Genomic DNA, 13,205 nt, shown 5'->3' with positions numbered 1-13,205 from the left:
ATGCATAGAGATTATAGGTTGCTGCCTTCAGGAAAGAGAAACGGTGTTCCAGCATACAACAGGTCCTTTGTCCATCAGTCGAATTTAAGGCTTAATCAGGAGTTTGGCCAGGGCCAGAGGTAGGCTAGGCGGTGGACATTGCTCTTGTCTTTATGTCCTTATGTATGTAATCCTGTTTTGTTCCTTTGTGTTATTTCAAATGTGTGTATATGTGTTTCGCATACATGGCTGTTTCATTGTGAACTGACAATAAAGTACTATACATATATCATTCTGTGGAACGAGTACTTTTACTTTTGGTACTTTAAGTACATTTTGATGCCAATACTTCTGCACTTTCATCCAATTACATTTTGAATACAGGAATACCCCTGATCGTATAAGTGATCCTTTCCATTGTTAAAGAATATGACATTTCTGTCTGTCTTTGGCCAATATTCGGCCTGTTTTGCCTGTAATAAACACATGTCTATAAGTGGTTTGACTTTTTTATTTATATGAGGAATTAATGGGTACAACAACAAAGTGAATATTTTAGGATAGCCTGATAAATATACAGATACCTCCACTCCGTCCAAAGATCTTTGCTTTTTCCACAGTCCCACAGACAATGAAATAGAGATCCTTTATACTTGTTACACTTACAGCAAATAATCTAAACAAGTAGGCCTATAAATCTGAGTACAGATATCACTCCACTCATGAAATATCCTCCTTCCAGGAGATCAGTTTATACTCAAAGGATTCCGTCGAATCACGCACCAACATGTCATACAAGGGTAACATTCTACCCTTTTTGGTACAATGGGTTGAGACCAAACTGTCTAATTCAGACAAAATCCTTGATTCAAAATAGCCTGGATGAAATTCAAAAAACAAAACAAAAAAAAAAAGTTTCTGGGAATGTCATATTTCACAACTAGTTCTTCAAACATTTTTCATCTTTATATACAGGTTGTGAATTTGACCTAGACCCTTATTAGCCCAGATTTGAAAGCCACAGTCATCTCTCTCGATAAGATTTTTAACCTTTCCTGTTCCTTAAACGATTCCCTCTTAACAGTCCGATTCCTTAACTGTTTCCTTAACAATTCATCCAAATGGACGCTAACAGTTCTGTAACTCTCAGAGTTACGATGGTCCTTGAAATTTAAAAGTTATAGCAGGGTCCACATGCCAGCTCTGTCAGTTTGATAAAACCCGGTTCTAGATAAAACCTGGAACTAGAAACTGTTCCAAATGTGATGGATGGAACCGTGGAATGTTGAATCCACTCCCTCCGATTACAGATCCCAATCCCAGGAGGTAACCTCTGATTACCCCATGAAGGGCTAAAGCCTGACAGTGACTGCTATGTTTCACCAAGACATTTGTGTACCTCATACCAAACGCTAGGGCTCTATTTTGATTGTCTTAAGTACCAGCTCTTATGCCATTATTTTGTCATAATCGTTTCCATATTGAAAAATGTTCATATATTTTCAAACATTTTCAAAAAGCTTGTAGATCGGCTAGTTTTTTTTAAAGTATAAAGTTGTCAAATATGGTAGTCATTTCTTTGTATATTTAGTTTATGTGCCATGTGCAACTCCAAAGCCTAGAAGCCAAAGAGAAATGGAATTGTCAACGACAAAAACACAATTAAATTGTTAAATGCAATTATTCGAGTGACAATTAACACAACTACTGCCTTTTAATCTGAAGGGATGCTTGGTGCCTTGGTGCCGCGTCGCTTTCTCCGTAGGCCGCCGCTATTATTTTTAAGGGCCGGAAGGGGGTTGTTTTTGTTTTTTTGGATTATCACTTGACGGCAACGATTACGTCATGACAGTGTGGGCCCAGAAGAGAAACATGGCTGCGCCCAGCCGAGTGAATTTTGTACAGTAATCAGCCCACCCTTTGGCTCAAAATGTCTCTTTTTGAGTAAATGAAGTCTCTTTATGGGCCTCTCAATGGATTTACTATGGCGGAGCTTCACTTCGCGTGCACGCCCAACGTGCGTTGTAAACAAATCGTGGACATTACCAATGCGGGCGGGACCGGAGCGACGTACTGTAAGTAATTATACTTTTACAGTAAATACAGTAAGATTAACAGTCCTCACCGTCAACGGTGCCATGATTTTAACCCTTTCAATGACGGTGAGGATTGTCAACGGCAGCAAAACTGTTAATCGTCATGTAAAATTACATAATTGTGACAGCCCAACACCTGCCTGACTGAAACTCTGGTCGTAGTATTTACGCTGGAAAGGTATCTTTCCATGTGTGGACGAGGCACTGGTGTATCTTCATACCATATGAACTCTGATAACTCTTGTCGCAATCTGTACAGTGGAAAGGTTTCTCTCCAGTGTGGATGCGCTGGTGCGTCCTCAGGTCAATTGACCGAAGGAAACCGTCGCCACAGAGTGAACAGTGGAAAGGTTTTTGTGCGTCGTGGACAATCTGGTGGTGCCTCTTCAGAGCATCTGAACTGCTGTAACTCTGGTCGCACCGTACACAATTGAAAGGGTTTTCTCCGGGCTGCCTGGGCACAGGGTCGGCGACTTGCTGACAAGCCGCGGCCGGGTCGATCAGTCCGTTTCTCAGCATTTCGCGGTAGAGGTGACTGTGGCTCCGCCTGATGTGTCTATGGTGGAAGGCCTGAGATGTGAAGGAGAACGGACACTCGGAACAAGAGAAGGACTGATTCTGGGCAGAAGGGGACCACGCTCCTGAGAGAGAAAGAGGGGAGAGATGGTGAGTGTCAGGTGATAAGAAGCAGCCTGCTCACTCCTCATGCATTGGGGGACTTCCCATAAGTCCTACATCTCATTAGTCCTAATTTGGTTAGGGTTAGATTTAGGCATAGTTTTACTGAGGTTAGGGTATGGCAACCATGCATTGAAGGAAGCATGAGCTCAGCTCATCAATCAAGTCCCTTATTTGGTAGCACTATGTTTATACTTATACAATTTCTCTTTTATTCTCCTAACTTAGCCATTATTCCAACTCCCAGTTTCCCCCACACACATGTAGTTCCCTGTCCCTGTGTTTAACACTGACCTCCACTGGTCCCCTCCCGATCATCACAATCTTCAGTGTCAGATTCAAGCTTGACTTCAACTTCAGAGACGTCAGAGAGTAATGGCAACATTGACCCATCAGACTCCTCTGGTATCTGAAGAAGCTCCTCCTGTTCCTCTTTAATGTGTAGAGGCTGTGGTTCCTCATGGAGCGGACTGGGGCTCCTCTCCTGTTCAGGAGAAACCTCCTCTTTACACACAACCATGTGCAGGATGTCTAGGAGCAGAAACATACAGTCAATACTACATTACTAAAATGTAAATCAATTTTTTCTTCAAAGCATCAAAGTTTTAACAAGTTTTTAGAAAGATAAATATGTATATATATATATATATATATATATATATATATATATATATATATATATATATATATATATATATTCTTTTTTTTTAAGTAACCTGAATTAATAAACTGTATGTAGTAATTTACCCAACAAATTAATAATTATGTTGAAGCAAATATTTAATTTGAACCATGATATTTATGAGAGAATCAGAACAATCAGTAGGATTCACTCTTGATAGTATTGTATGTTTATGTGACAATAAAACACCTTAAAGCTAGAAAAAGCAAAGAAAGAGAGTGAAACTTACTGAGGTCTGGCTGGTCATCAGGTTCCTCCTGTTTCACTGAAACGGGTCTGTATGGGTCAGGAGAGTTCATCTGCAGTCTGGACTCCACACAATCTGGAATGAAATCCCAGGAGATTAGAACTCCTGTTACACTCAACTTCAAAATTAAGGAAGGATTAGCGGCAAGATTACATGGAGAGAACAATTTTAACCACCGTTAAGACCCCCCGTTGCACCCTGGTGCAAGGTTTTCACCACACCCTTCACATCTGCCGGTACGCGGCCCTCACAGTTACGTTGTACTAGTAGTTGTGTAAGGAGTATAAGAGTAAGGAAGGTGTTGGTTTGAGTATCAATGATGCATGTGGGCAATTGGGTTGATGGAAATGAGATAGCATTTGGTGTTAGATGTCATGGTTTGTAGTACTATATATATGTTGTAATATAGCACAGTGTTTGTTGCAACATATGTACAAATAAGAAATGAAATAGTATTCAAATGAAACAATATCCAGAATGACAGTATATCAGTATGTATTAAGATGAACAATGAAGCAGTAATTAGGAGCATTTGTGTGTTGTTTGAGGGGGGAAATGGCAAAGATCTGTTGAAAAATTAAGGTAATTTGTCAGTATGCAGTGTCTCTATAACAGCAATAGTAACAGCAGTGTAACATGTAAAAAAGGTTGTTTGAATGATTGTCTTTGGATAATTAAAGGAGTTCGCTATAAACAATGTTGTTAGTAATGCCACTTTTACGGCACTGGCTCTCTTTAGCACGGCCCTCAATAGTGCGCCGACTTTCAACTTGAGGTTATGATCAGGGATTCCAGAGGGTGTCGGTGAATTGAAGAATTCCACAGGCATGTAATCCTTGTGGTCGTCCTCCTGGATTGAGTCGGCTGAAAAGTAGACTCTCTCTTCTGTAGGGAAGTCACTGTCAGCCAATCAATGTTGTTGATTTCTCAGATGTCATTCATTGTACAGAGGAGTGCAGTGTATACAGTGCCTTTGAGAAGGTTGTACACCCACCATCTGTCTATGTTCCTCATTATGCCCAATGCCAATAGATCTCTGTATCTGTCTGTCTACTGATGTCCCTTTTATGCCCATATAATGGAGATCCCTGATGGCATGGTCTATATGCCCAATATGGGCATATTGGTTGGATTGGCGGTTCTGCTAAAAACAATTGTTTTGTACAGTTGTACGAAACATTTATTTTTTGTAGAACCACAAAATGAAGTAATTACAGTACCTGGCGCAGGGTCGGCGACTTGCTGACAAGCCGCTGCCGGGTCGATCAGTCCGTCTCTCAGCATTTCGCGGTAGAGGTGACTGTGGCTCCGCCTGATGTGTCTATGGTGGAAGGCCTGAGATGTGAAGGAGAACGGACACTCAGAACAAGAGAAGGACTGAGTCTGGGCAGAATGGGACCGCGCTCCTGAGAGAGAAAGAGGGGAGAGATGGTGAGTGTCAGGTGATAAGAAGCAGCCTGCTCACTGCTCATGCATTGGGGGACTGCCCATAAGTCCTATATCTCATTAGACCTAATTTGGTCAGGGAAGATCTCTGTGTCTGTCTGTCTACTGATGTCCCTTTTAAGCCCATTTAATGAGGATCCCTGATAGCATAGTCTATATGCCCAATATGGGCATATTGGTTGGATTGGCGGTTCTGCTAAAAACAATTGTTTCGTACAGTTGTACAGGTTTCCCACACATCTTTACCAATTACTTTCCAAAACTTTTCCAAGACTTTTCCAGAATATTTAACCAGATTTCCAGGACTATATAACAATAATTCAGCTCAATAACGAGTCGCTTACTCCAATGCGCAAATGATCATATTTCAACTGGGGACCCCGGCACCCTGACAAGCACTAAGAGTAGAGGAATTTTGTATAACACGGTTTTATTGTGAAAATAGCAGATTGCGAGGCGTTGTGAGCATGTAGATCGGCTATTTTCACAATTTCTGCCTCTAATATGATACATTAGAGGGCAGAAATGTTTAATTTGTCATGTCAGAGGTATTAACAAAATCAATAACCAAAGACAATGCATAGCTATTTTTTCCAGGACCTTCCAGGACCCTTGATCAATTCCAAAGCTTTTCCAGTACTGGAAAAATATTTTTCTAATTTCAAAATATTTCCAGGAATGTCATGACTGTGGGAACCCTGGTTGTACGAAACATTTCTTTTTTGTAGAACCAGGAAATGCAGTAATTACCTGTTGTTGCGGCTGCAGCTGCTCCATGCAGACAATGCTTTTTGGCATTGCGTGTCCTAATGTCCTGCAATGATTTTTTGCGTGGTCCCATGGACAGACAGCAGTAAGACCAATCCTGTACAGAAAATAAATGTTAATGAATGAATGAATGAATGAATTTGTGCGAGGTTATTAAGTTCAAAGTTTTAAGTTGTGTATGTGTTGTACAGGGTTCCCGCACATCTTTAACAATTAATTTCCAAAACTGTTCCAGAATATTTTACCCGATTTCCAGGACTATATAACAATAATTCAGCTCAATAACGAGTCTCTTACTCCTATGCGCAATGCCCAAAGACAGGTAGTGTATGCCAGTGGTTCTCAACCTTTTCAGGCCGTGACCCCCGAAATAATCATATTTGAACAGGGGACCCTGGCACCATGATGAGCACTAAGAGTCTAAGACTTGAGGAATTTTGTATAACACGGTTTTATTGTGAAAATAGACGATCTACATGCTCACAACGCCTCGCAACGCATGTAGATCTGCTATTTTCACAATTTCTGCCTCTAATATTTGACAATTTGGCCAATGTTTAACTTGTCATTTCAGAGGTATTAACAAAATCAATAACCAAAGACAATGCATAGCTATTTTTTCCAAAACTGTTCCAGTACTGGAAAAATATTTTTCTAATTTCAAAATATTTCCAGGAATTTCATGACCGTGGGAACCCTGGTTGTATGCATATGTATCATCTTGTTTCGTTATTTTTATTCATGATACATCTGTATGTATGCTACATAATTGTATTGTAAGTTGAATAGAAACAATTGACAACAAACAAACAAAACATCATTAAGGAAGGATCCTTATTTGGTTAATAACTTGGCAACTGGTCAAATGACTGTATGTAGAGCACTTCCTGAATATTCAATTATAATTCAGAACCTTTTTCACTTCAAGTTGCCCTGTAGTTTTTAATATCATCATGTAGAAAACATAATTAATATCTGATAGAACATGTTCTTTCTTAAAAGTATTCCAGCCTGAATATGCGTCAATTATTTAGAAAAGATTTGAGCGATGAAATAAAAAAAATCAAATCAATCAAATCAATCCTTTGTCTCGTCTGTGATCTTGTACATGACGTTCGTGTATGTTTCAAATACACACCCATATAAATTAGATCGGTCCCATTCACGTACTTGTGTTGAGAAGATAAAAGTGCTGCGCGTGTACTTGAAACATACACCAACTTGTCATGTGTAAGCAAAAATACAAGTAGCCTACCTACCTTAGTTAATGATCCTGGTCTTGGATGTCCCTCAGTATAGTCTAGGTTTAGCAGCAGGCCAATTATCGGGATATTTCAGTCCATTCGCTGTCTTCTCGATCTCATCCCACGTCGCCAAACTAACTGTAAACCATACAGACTGTAAAGGTCCCAACTGGGTTACGTTAACATTTCTCTAGGAAACGTCTGTTCACTTGAAATGGACTCTCGTCTCTACACAGATTCACAGAACACTCTTTGAACGTGTCTGGAAATTCACAACTTTACACAGACTGTAAAGACAATCTGCAGTCACACAAAGGTTTGTTTACTGAAAAACTGTGTTGACACCGGATGGATGAAAAAGGGGCGTGTCCAATGTCCATCCCTCTCTCTCGTCCGGGTTAAAACACACGCTAGTACACTACTCTGAGTTCCCGCAGATTGTTAGCCCCATAAATGCTGATTCGAGATCATAATAACACAACACGTTGCTTTTAACAAAACATAAATAGACTCCCGGTGAATTAATGACGGTCCGTGTATACGTCGGCCTTTGGCGAATTTGATTTAAATGTTTTAACTTTTAATTCAGAATACAGTCCAAAACAGTCCAAAACGGGCCGTTTCTGAATGCTGTTTGGAAGTGGCAAAACAAAACTTAGAATTAAGTATTGTAAGAACAAAATGAGACCCGGTTCGAGCTTCTCGTTGCTGTGGTTCAAAACAGAATGCTGGTCGTCCAGCAGCACTCGAGAAAAAGCAATCGGTTTTGATGCACGCTGCTCCTACCCCGCCCCCCCTCCCCCTCATTCACCCCGGAGTGTAGAGATGGGATTTATGGCTCTTTTGAGTGAGCCGGATCTCGTTCCTTTCAAAGAGCCGTTCAAAAGACTGTCTCATTCTAGTTAGTAGTTACTCTGTAGATCTTTATTATAATTACAAATAACTTCAAACCTATATACATTTATTTCGGACATATAAAGGTACATACCTGCCATTTGAAAATAGCCGATCTACAAGCTCACAATTTTTTTCACGATTTTTCAAATTTTTTACTCATTGGAAAACCTGTGATTATATTATAATCATTATAATACAATATAAATTTGTATTACAACTATCCTAAATTATAATACACTATAATGGATTATAACAGTGATTATAATACAATATAAAGTATTAATGTATTACTATGATAATTATAATACACTATAATAGATTATAAAAGTGGTTATGACACAATAGGTACATACCTGCCATTTGAAAAATATTTTTTCAAATGTTTTTTCTAAGTTTTTACTCATTGGAAAACCTGTGAAACAGGACATTCTGCATAATGAGTATGTTCTAATATTGGTACTTAAAGTACATTTTGATACAAATAGACTACTGTTTTGCTTTTACTCAAGACAACATTCCAAACTTCTACTTGATTGCAGTATTGATATTTATACTTAAGTAGAGAAATTGAGTACTTTCCCTATACACCACTGTTCATTAGAAAGGAACGGCTGACGGCTCCCTATTATGAACCAAATCCTATCGTTCATTTCAAAGCCGTTCAAAAGACTCGATTCGTTCACGAACGTCCCACCTCTACAGCAGTGTGCTGTGTGCAGTCAATCTGGTCGCTACTAGGCAGCTAAATGTATCATCATAAGTGGAGATAAGCAGCGTACAGTGTTGGAGGAAGACATATGTGCGTGCCTGCGTGTGGAAAATAGCCATGATTTTCCAGGTACAGTATACATGTTTTAATGAATACCTTTGCGCGCTGCCGTTGTTTACGTGGTTAGCTTGTAGCTAGGTAGCATGGCTAACACTCTTGGCATCACTTGTTATTCCTTAAAACGTAATAAATATAACGTGGTACATGTGTACAGTTTTGCCCAGAAGTGCAATATCCCATACTCTCATTACTCCGACCCTAGGCATTGTTTCATTGATTGATTGATTGATTGATTGATTGATTGAAGACATTATTAGAAGTTTGCATAGAAAAAGGTACAGTTTCATGACGATTGTAATGTCTAGTCAGGTCCTCTCATACTGTACACAGCGTAGACACAGTCATTATACATGTGATGCAACATACATAACATGGTTATGACGCACACGCTTTATTAAAGGCAAGCGCCGTTGTTTTGGAGATAGAACAATGGCCAGACTTGTTGCATGCGTTGCCAAGGGTTCAAGCCAGGACCCCCTTGGCTCAGAGATGAAGCAATGACCCCAAGTAGTATAAATACAATTGTGTTGCAAATTAAACTATTCATAGATGACGTGTTTGACTGCACTGTCATCACTGATTTTAATTTAATTTTGTATTTGTTTAGTTACACATTATAGTGTGTTGGGACATGTACTTGTCTGCTCTTTTCCCCTAAACATCAAATCACTTTGCCAAAAATAGCAGATCTACAAGCCCATAACACATAGTGAGCTTGTAGATCCACTATTATTGGAAAAGAGATGTGGTGTTGACTCATTAACTATTTTTGGTTTAATTAATTTGAACATACTGTGTTTGTCTTGTAATTAATTATGCTTCTGAAGAGATTACACTCCATGAATGTCCATGAATTAAATACTGAGGGCTCTCAACGTAAAAAAAAGACTGTAAAAGGTTTTATTTGAGATGTTCCTTTTAGGCAGGGTGTTTATCTGTACTTGTACTGTACTACATTTCAATTGTACAGTTCTCCATTTTTTGTCTAATAAAATAAATAAATAAAAAACACTTTTTACTGTTAAATTACAATGTGTCCACAGGCTGCTGCGTAACAAGAGTACCCGAATCATCCCCGTCACCTCCAGCTGCCTCTTGCAACGACGAGGAGCTCAACAAGGTGCTGGGTGGAGTGACCATCGCTGCCCAACATCCAGGCGGTTCTGCTGCCCATGAAGACAGAGAAAGCCACCAAGAAATACATCTGCTTCATACTTCATACGTACAAACCCCACAAAGGCTCTTTTAAGAGACACCTACCCTCTCAATTTAAAAGGTTGATTCTATTACTGTCTATACAATACTGTACATTTTATACAAGCTGACTTTTCTTAAGCATGTCCCTGTGGCATGTCTATGTAGCCCGTCGTGGTCATGCCAATTACATACTACAAAAGATGTAGGCTATTGTTAGATTGCATGGCTTAGTGCTCAGTTTATTGTTCCTATTGATCATTTGACACTTTGACTAGGACATTTATAAAGATTCAATTTGACCATTGGCTCTGTACTTTCCTGCTCTTTTCTCCCTTCAAACCAAATCACTTTGCCCAAAATGGGGGCAGACCTCCATTCAGAAACACCCCCACTTAGAAACATCCCCATTCAAAAATAGGTTGGTGTTTAGGTTAGGTTTAGGCAAACATTAGGCAACAAGAATTGACACAGTCAATATATAAGCTGGTCAGATGAAAAAAAAAATGTTTTTTGAAAAAAAAAATATAATGTTTTTTGAAAAAAAAAAAGTTTTGGAAAAAAATGTTTTTTGGAAAAAAAAAGTTTTGAAAAAACTCGGGCGTGCTCAAACAACAGTAATAACTGCGTATTACCTTACTGTACTTTACTGTACTGTATACTGTACCTCACTGTACTGTACTGTACATATTCTGTGTTCTATATCTATGAAGTCTGTGTTCTAGATCTATGAATTTTGTCACTCCCCCCCCCCCGTGTGTGTGTGTGTGTGTGTGTGTGTGTGTGTGTGTGTGTGTGTGTGTGTGTGTGTGTGTGTGTGTGTGTGTGTGTGTGTGTGTGTGTGTGTGTGTGTGTGTGTGTGTGTGTGTGTGTGTGTGTGTGTGTGTGTGTGTGTGTGTGACTTTTACTTATAACTGAGTACATCTACAGTGCAGTATTGATACTTTTAAGATACTTTAAAAAAAACAAGTGTAAAACATTTGAGTACTTTTTCCAACAGCTACTTTCCCCCATAGCCTGGAGGACTCCTGCTAAGTTTACAGTTGCCATATAGCCTATTACTCTATAAATCTATCTGTGATGTCTGATTTTACTAAAACTAGCATGCTTATTAGGCAGTAGTGGGAAAAGTACTCGCATTCTTTACTTAAGTATCATACAAGTGGAAGACTTGTATTCAAAATTTACTTGAGTACAAGTATAAAAAGTATTTGTATTGAAATGTACCAAAAGCAGAAAGTACGCATTATGCAGAACTTAATGTAACCAAGGTGTTCAAATAAGTGTATTGATTGTAGGCATTTTCCAAAATCTTGTGGTATTTCACTGCTACATATCGTTCTAAATATATGCTTTCTTGTCATTTAGTACAATGAATGTGTTACCGTGTCTCTAGAAATGTGCTCATTATTTGTGAAGATACTAACTGTAATTCTCAAAGACTCGCATTGGTTCATTCAGCACATCGTTTTTGCTCTGTTTCATTTGATATTAAAATGCAACTCGAATTAATCTACTGTGTGGACACTGATCAGATGACAGGAAGAAGCAGCTCATCAATGAATGTACTTTGTGTTGCTTTTGTAAATTGTGTAGGGTACGATATTTTCATGACTTCACACCAAAGCCCATATCATGGTCATAGAGTTAAATCATTGACAACTTGCATACTCGTTCAGTTCATATGTTAATGCAGATGGTATGCAGATGGTGTGACACATCACCTACTACAGCCTACAACGATGCCCAGGGCAACACTGCATATTGTCTATAAATGGCTCACAGTTTAAATAACGTACGGTTTATTTGGACAATCATCTGTAACAGATGAAGTATAATTAAATACGACGTGATTAACGTTTGTTTGACATCCTCATCACAATTACATTGGATGCATCGCGTTGATTAAAGTGAATGGCTGCTATAGTTTTGCTAGTTTTCATCACCTAATCACCTTCCTTTCATAACCTAATCTCTACGTTTAGAATTGAAAGAAGAAAAATAATGTTAATGTTAGTATGAAGCTAATTATAAAGCTTAAATGGATGATGATGTCAACAATGACTTGTGAAAATCAAAGAATGATAGCCGATCTACAAGCAATCATACAAACATTTTGTACTTTGATGCCAATACTTTTGTACTTTTACTCAAGTATAGACCTCTCTTTTCTTCTGTTTCATTTATCACAAGCAGGCTGGCCACAGGCACCGCCTCAGTGTGAAGGAATGGTGCTCCCTGCTGGACAAAATATGTCATTACAGCAGTACAGATCTGGAGGGCCTGGCCAATGGATCATGAGCTCGGTGACCATGTGACATGGACAGCCAATCGGCAAATAGGTCCCCTAGGTCCCCTGAATGTCTCAGGACAATGTAATCTGTTTAAAGAGCTGGTCCTGCTGACCAGCTAAAAATGCTAAATCTACAAGCTCAAACACGTGGCGCATTGTGGGTGGGCATCACAACGTGTTGAGTGAGTAGATCAAAAAGATATTCTATTATCATATGAATAGGGATGCTAGCGTTTAATTTGTTGATGGTCTAACTTTAATGTATTATTACTTTCATTCAGAGATACTCGGTAATACTGGATGGTTACAGTTTTCTCTGCAATACATGCTATATTAAGTTTACTGTATCCAATAAATTATTTGAAAGAATACAGCTTCTTCATTGACTCACTCTGTAACAAGTCAAACATATCACTAAGAAACTGAAGCATCTTTAAAGGGGTTTTAGTTATGGCTGAATGTTATGAATGCCTCTGGCTCTGTGTTATTTCTAGGAAAGCACAGCAAGTGTGTGTTCTATACTTGGTTTTATTGGTCCAGGTCAGTTGTCAGCATTGGGCTTTCTTAATATATTATACAGTAGCAGGTGGAATTTCAAATTTTAGAGGCAAGGTCACTTGGCCTTTGGTGTTTTTTCTTTCTTTAGTTTTTTTAGGGCACAAATGCCAGGGCAAGAAGGCCAGTTGTTTGAAAGAATTTGTTGAATTTACATATCATCCCCCGTCACCTCCAGCTGCCTGTTGTCAACAAGGGTGAAGTGACCATCACTCAGGGTGGTGTGCTGCCCAACATCCAGGCTGTTCCTCTCTCCAAGAAGACGAGAAATCCGCCAAGAAATAAATCCTGTGCCTA

General features: G+C 39.0%; 1 protein-coding gene and 1 long non-coding RNA gene across 2 annotated transcripts; one reads left to right on the top strand and one right to left on the bottom strand.

Moving 5' to 3' along the window:
* Nucleotides 1-474: 474 nt before the first annotated feature.
* LOC308283430 (uncharacterized protein) lies at nt 475-7,281 on the bottom strand. Its single transcript, XM_080723863.1, has 6 exons — nt 7,156-7,281; nt 5,879-5,993; nt 4,903-5,088; nt 3,665-3,757; nt 3,048-3,284; nt 475-2,716 (listed from the first exon to the last, which is right to left on the bottom strand). Exons 2-6 carry the CDS (start codon nt 5,967-5,969, stop codon nt 2,241-2,243), a joined length of 1,083 nt encoding a protein of 360 aa, XP_080579989.1. The 5' UTR covers nt 5,970-5,993; nt 7,156-7,281; the 3' UTR covers nt 475-2,240.
* A 1,455-nt stretch (nt 7,282-8,736) lies between these two features.
* On the top strand, nt 8,737-12,676 carry LOC308291808. The gene is made up of 3 exons (XR_013962359.1): nt 8,737-8,875; nt 9,910-10,142; nt 12,257-12,676. It is a non-coding gene; the product is annotated as an uncharacterized lncRNA (long non-coding RNA).
* The last annotated feature ends 529 nt before the right edge of the window (nt 12,677-13,205 follow it).

The sequence above is a fragment of the Nannobrachium achirus genome (genome assembly GCF_963921795.1).
Source record: "Nannobrachium achirus genome assembly, chromosome: 1".
In the NCBI taxonomy this organism is placed as follows: domain Eukaryota; kingdom Metazoa; phylum Chordata; class Actinopteri; order Myctophiformes; family Myctophidae; genus Nannobrachium; species Nannobrachium achirus.
This window is presented reverse-complemented; position numbering and strand designations above follow the sequence as displayed.

What these genes read in the sequence shown, in the direction of transcription:
- LOC308283430 (XM_080723863.1), bottom strand. Translation starts at nt 5,969, where the DNA reads ATGGGACCACGCAAAAAATCATTGCAGGACATTAGGACACGCAATGCC. An exon ending in TGATGACCAGCCAGACCTCA is followed by an intron (nt 3,285 to 3,664) that starts GTAAGTTTCACT and finishes TTCTGCTCCTAG; the next exon opens with ACATCCTGCACATGGTTGTG. An exon ending in TCGGGAGGGGACCAGTGGAG is followed by an intron (nt 2,717 to 3,047) that starts GTCAGTGTTAAA and finishes TTTCTCTCTCAG; the next exon opens with GAGCGTGGTCCCCTTCTGCC.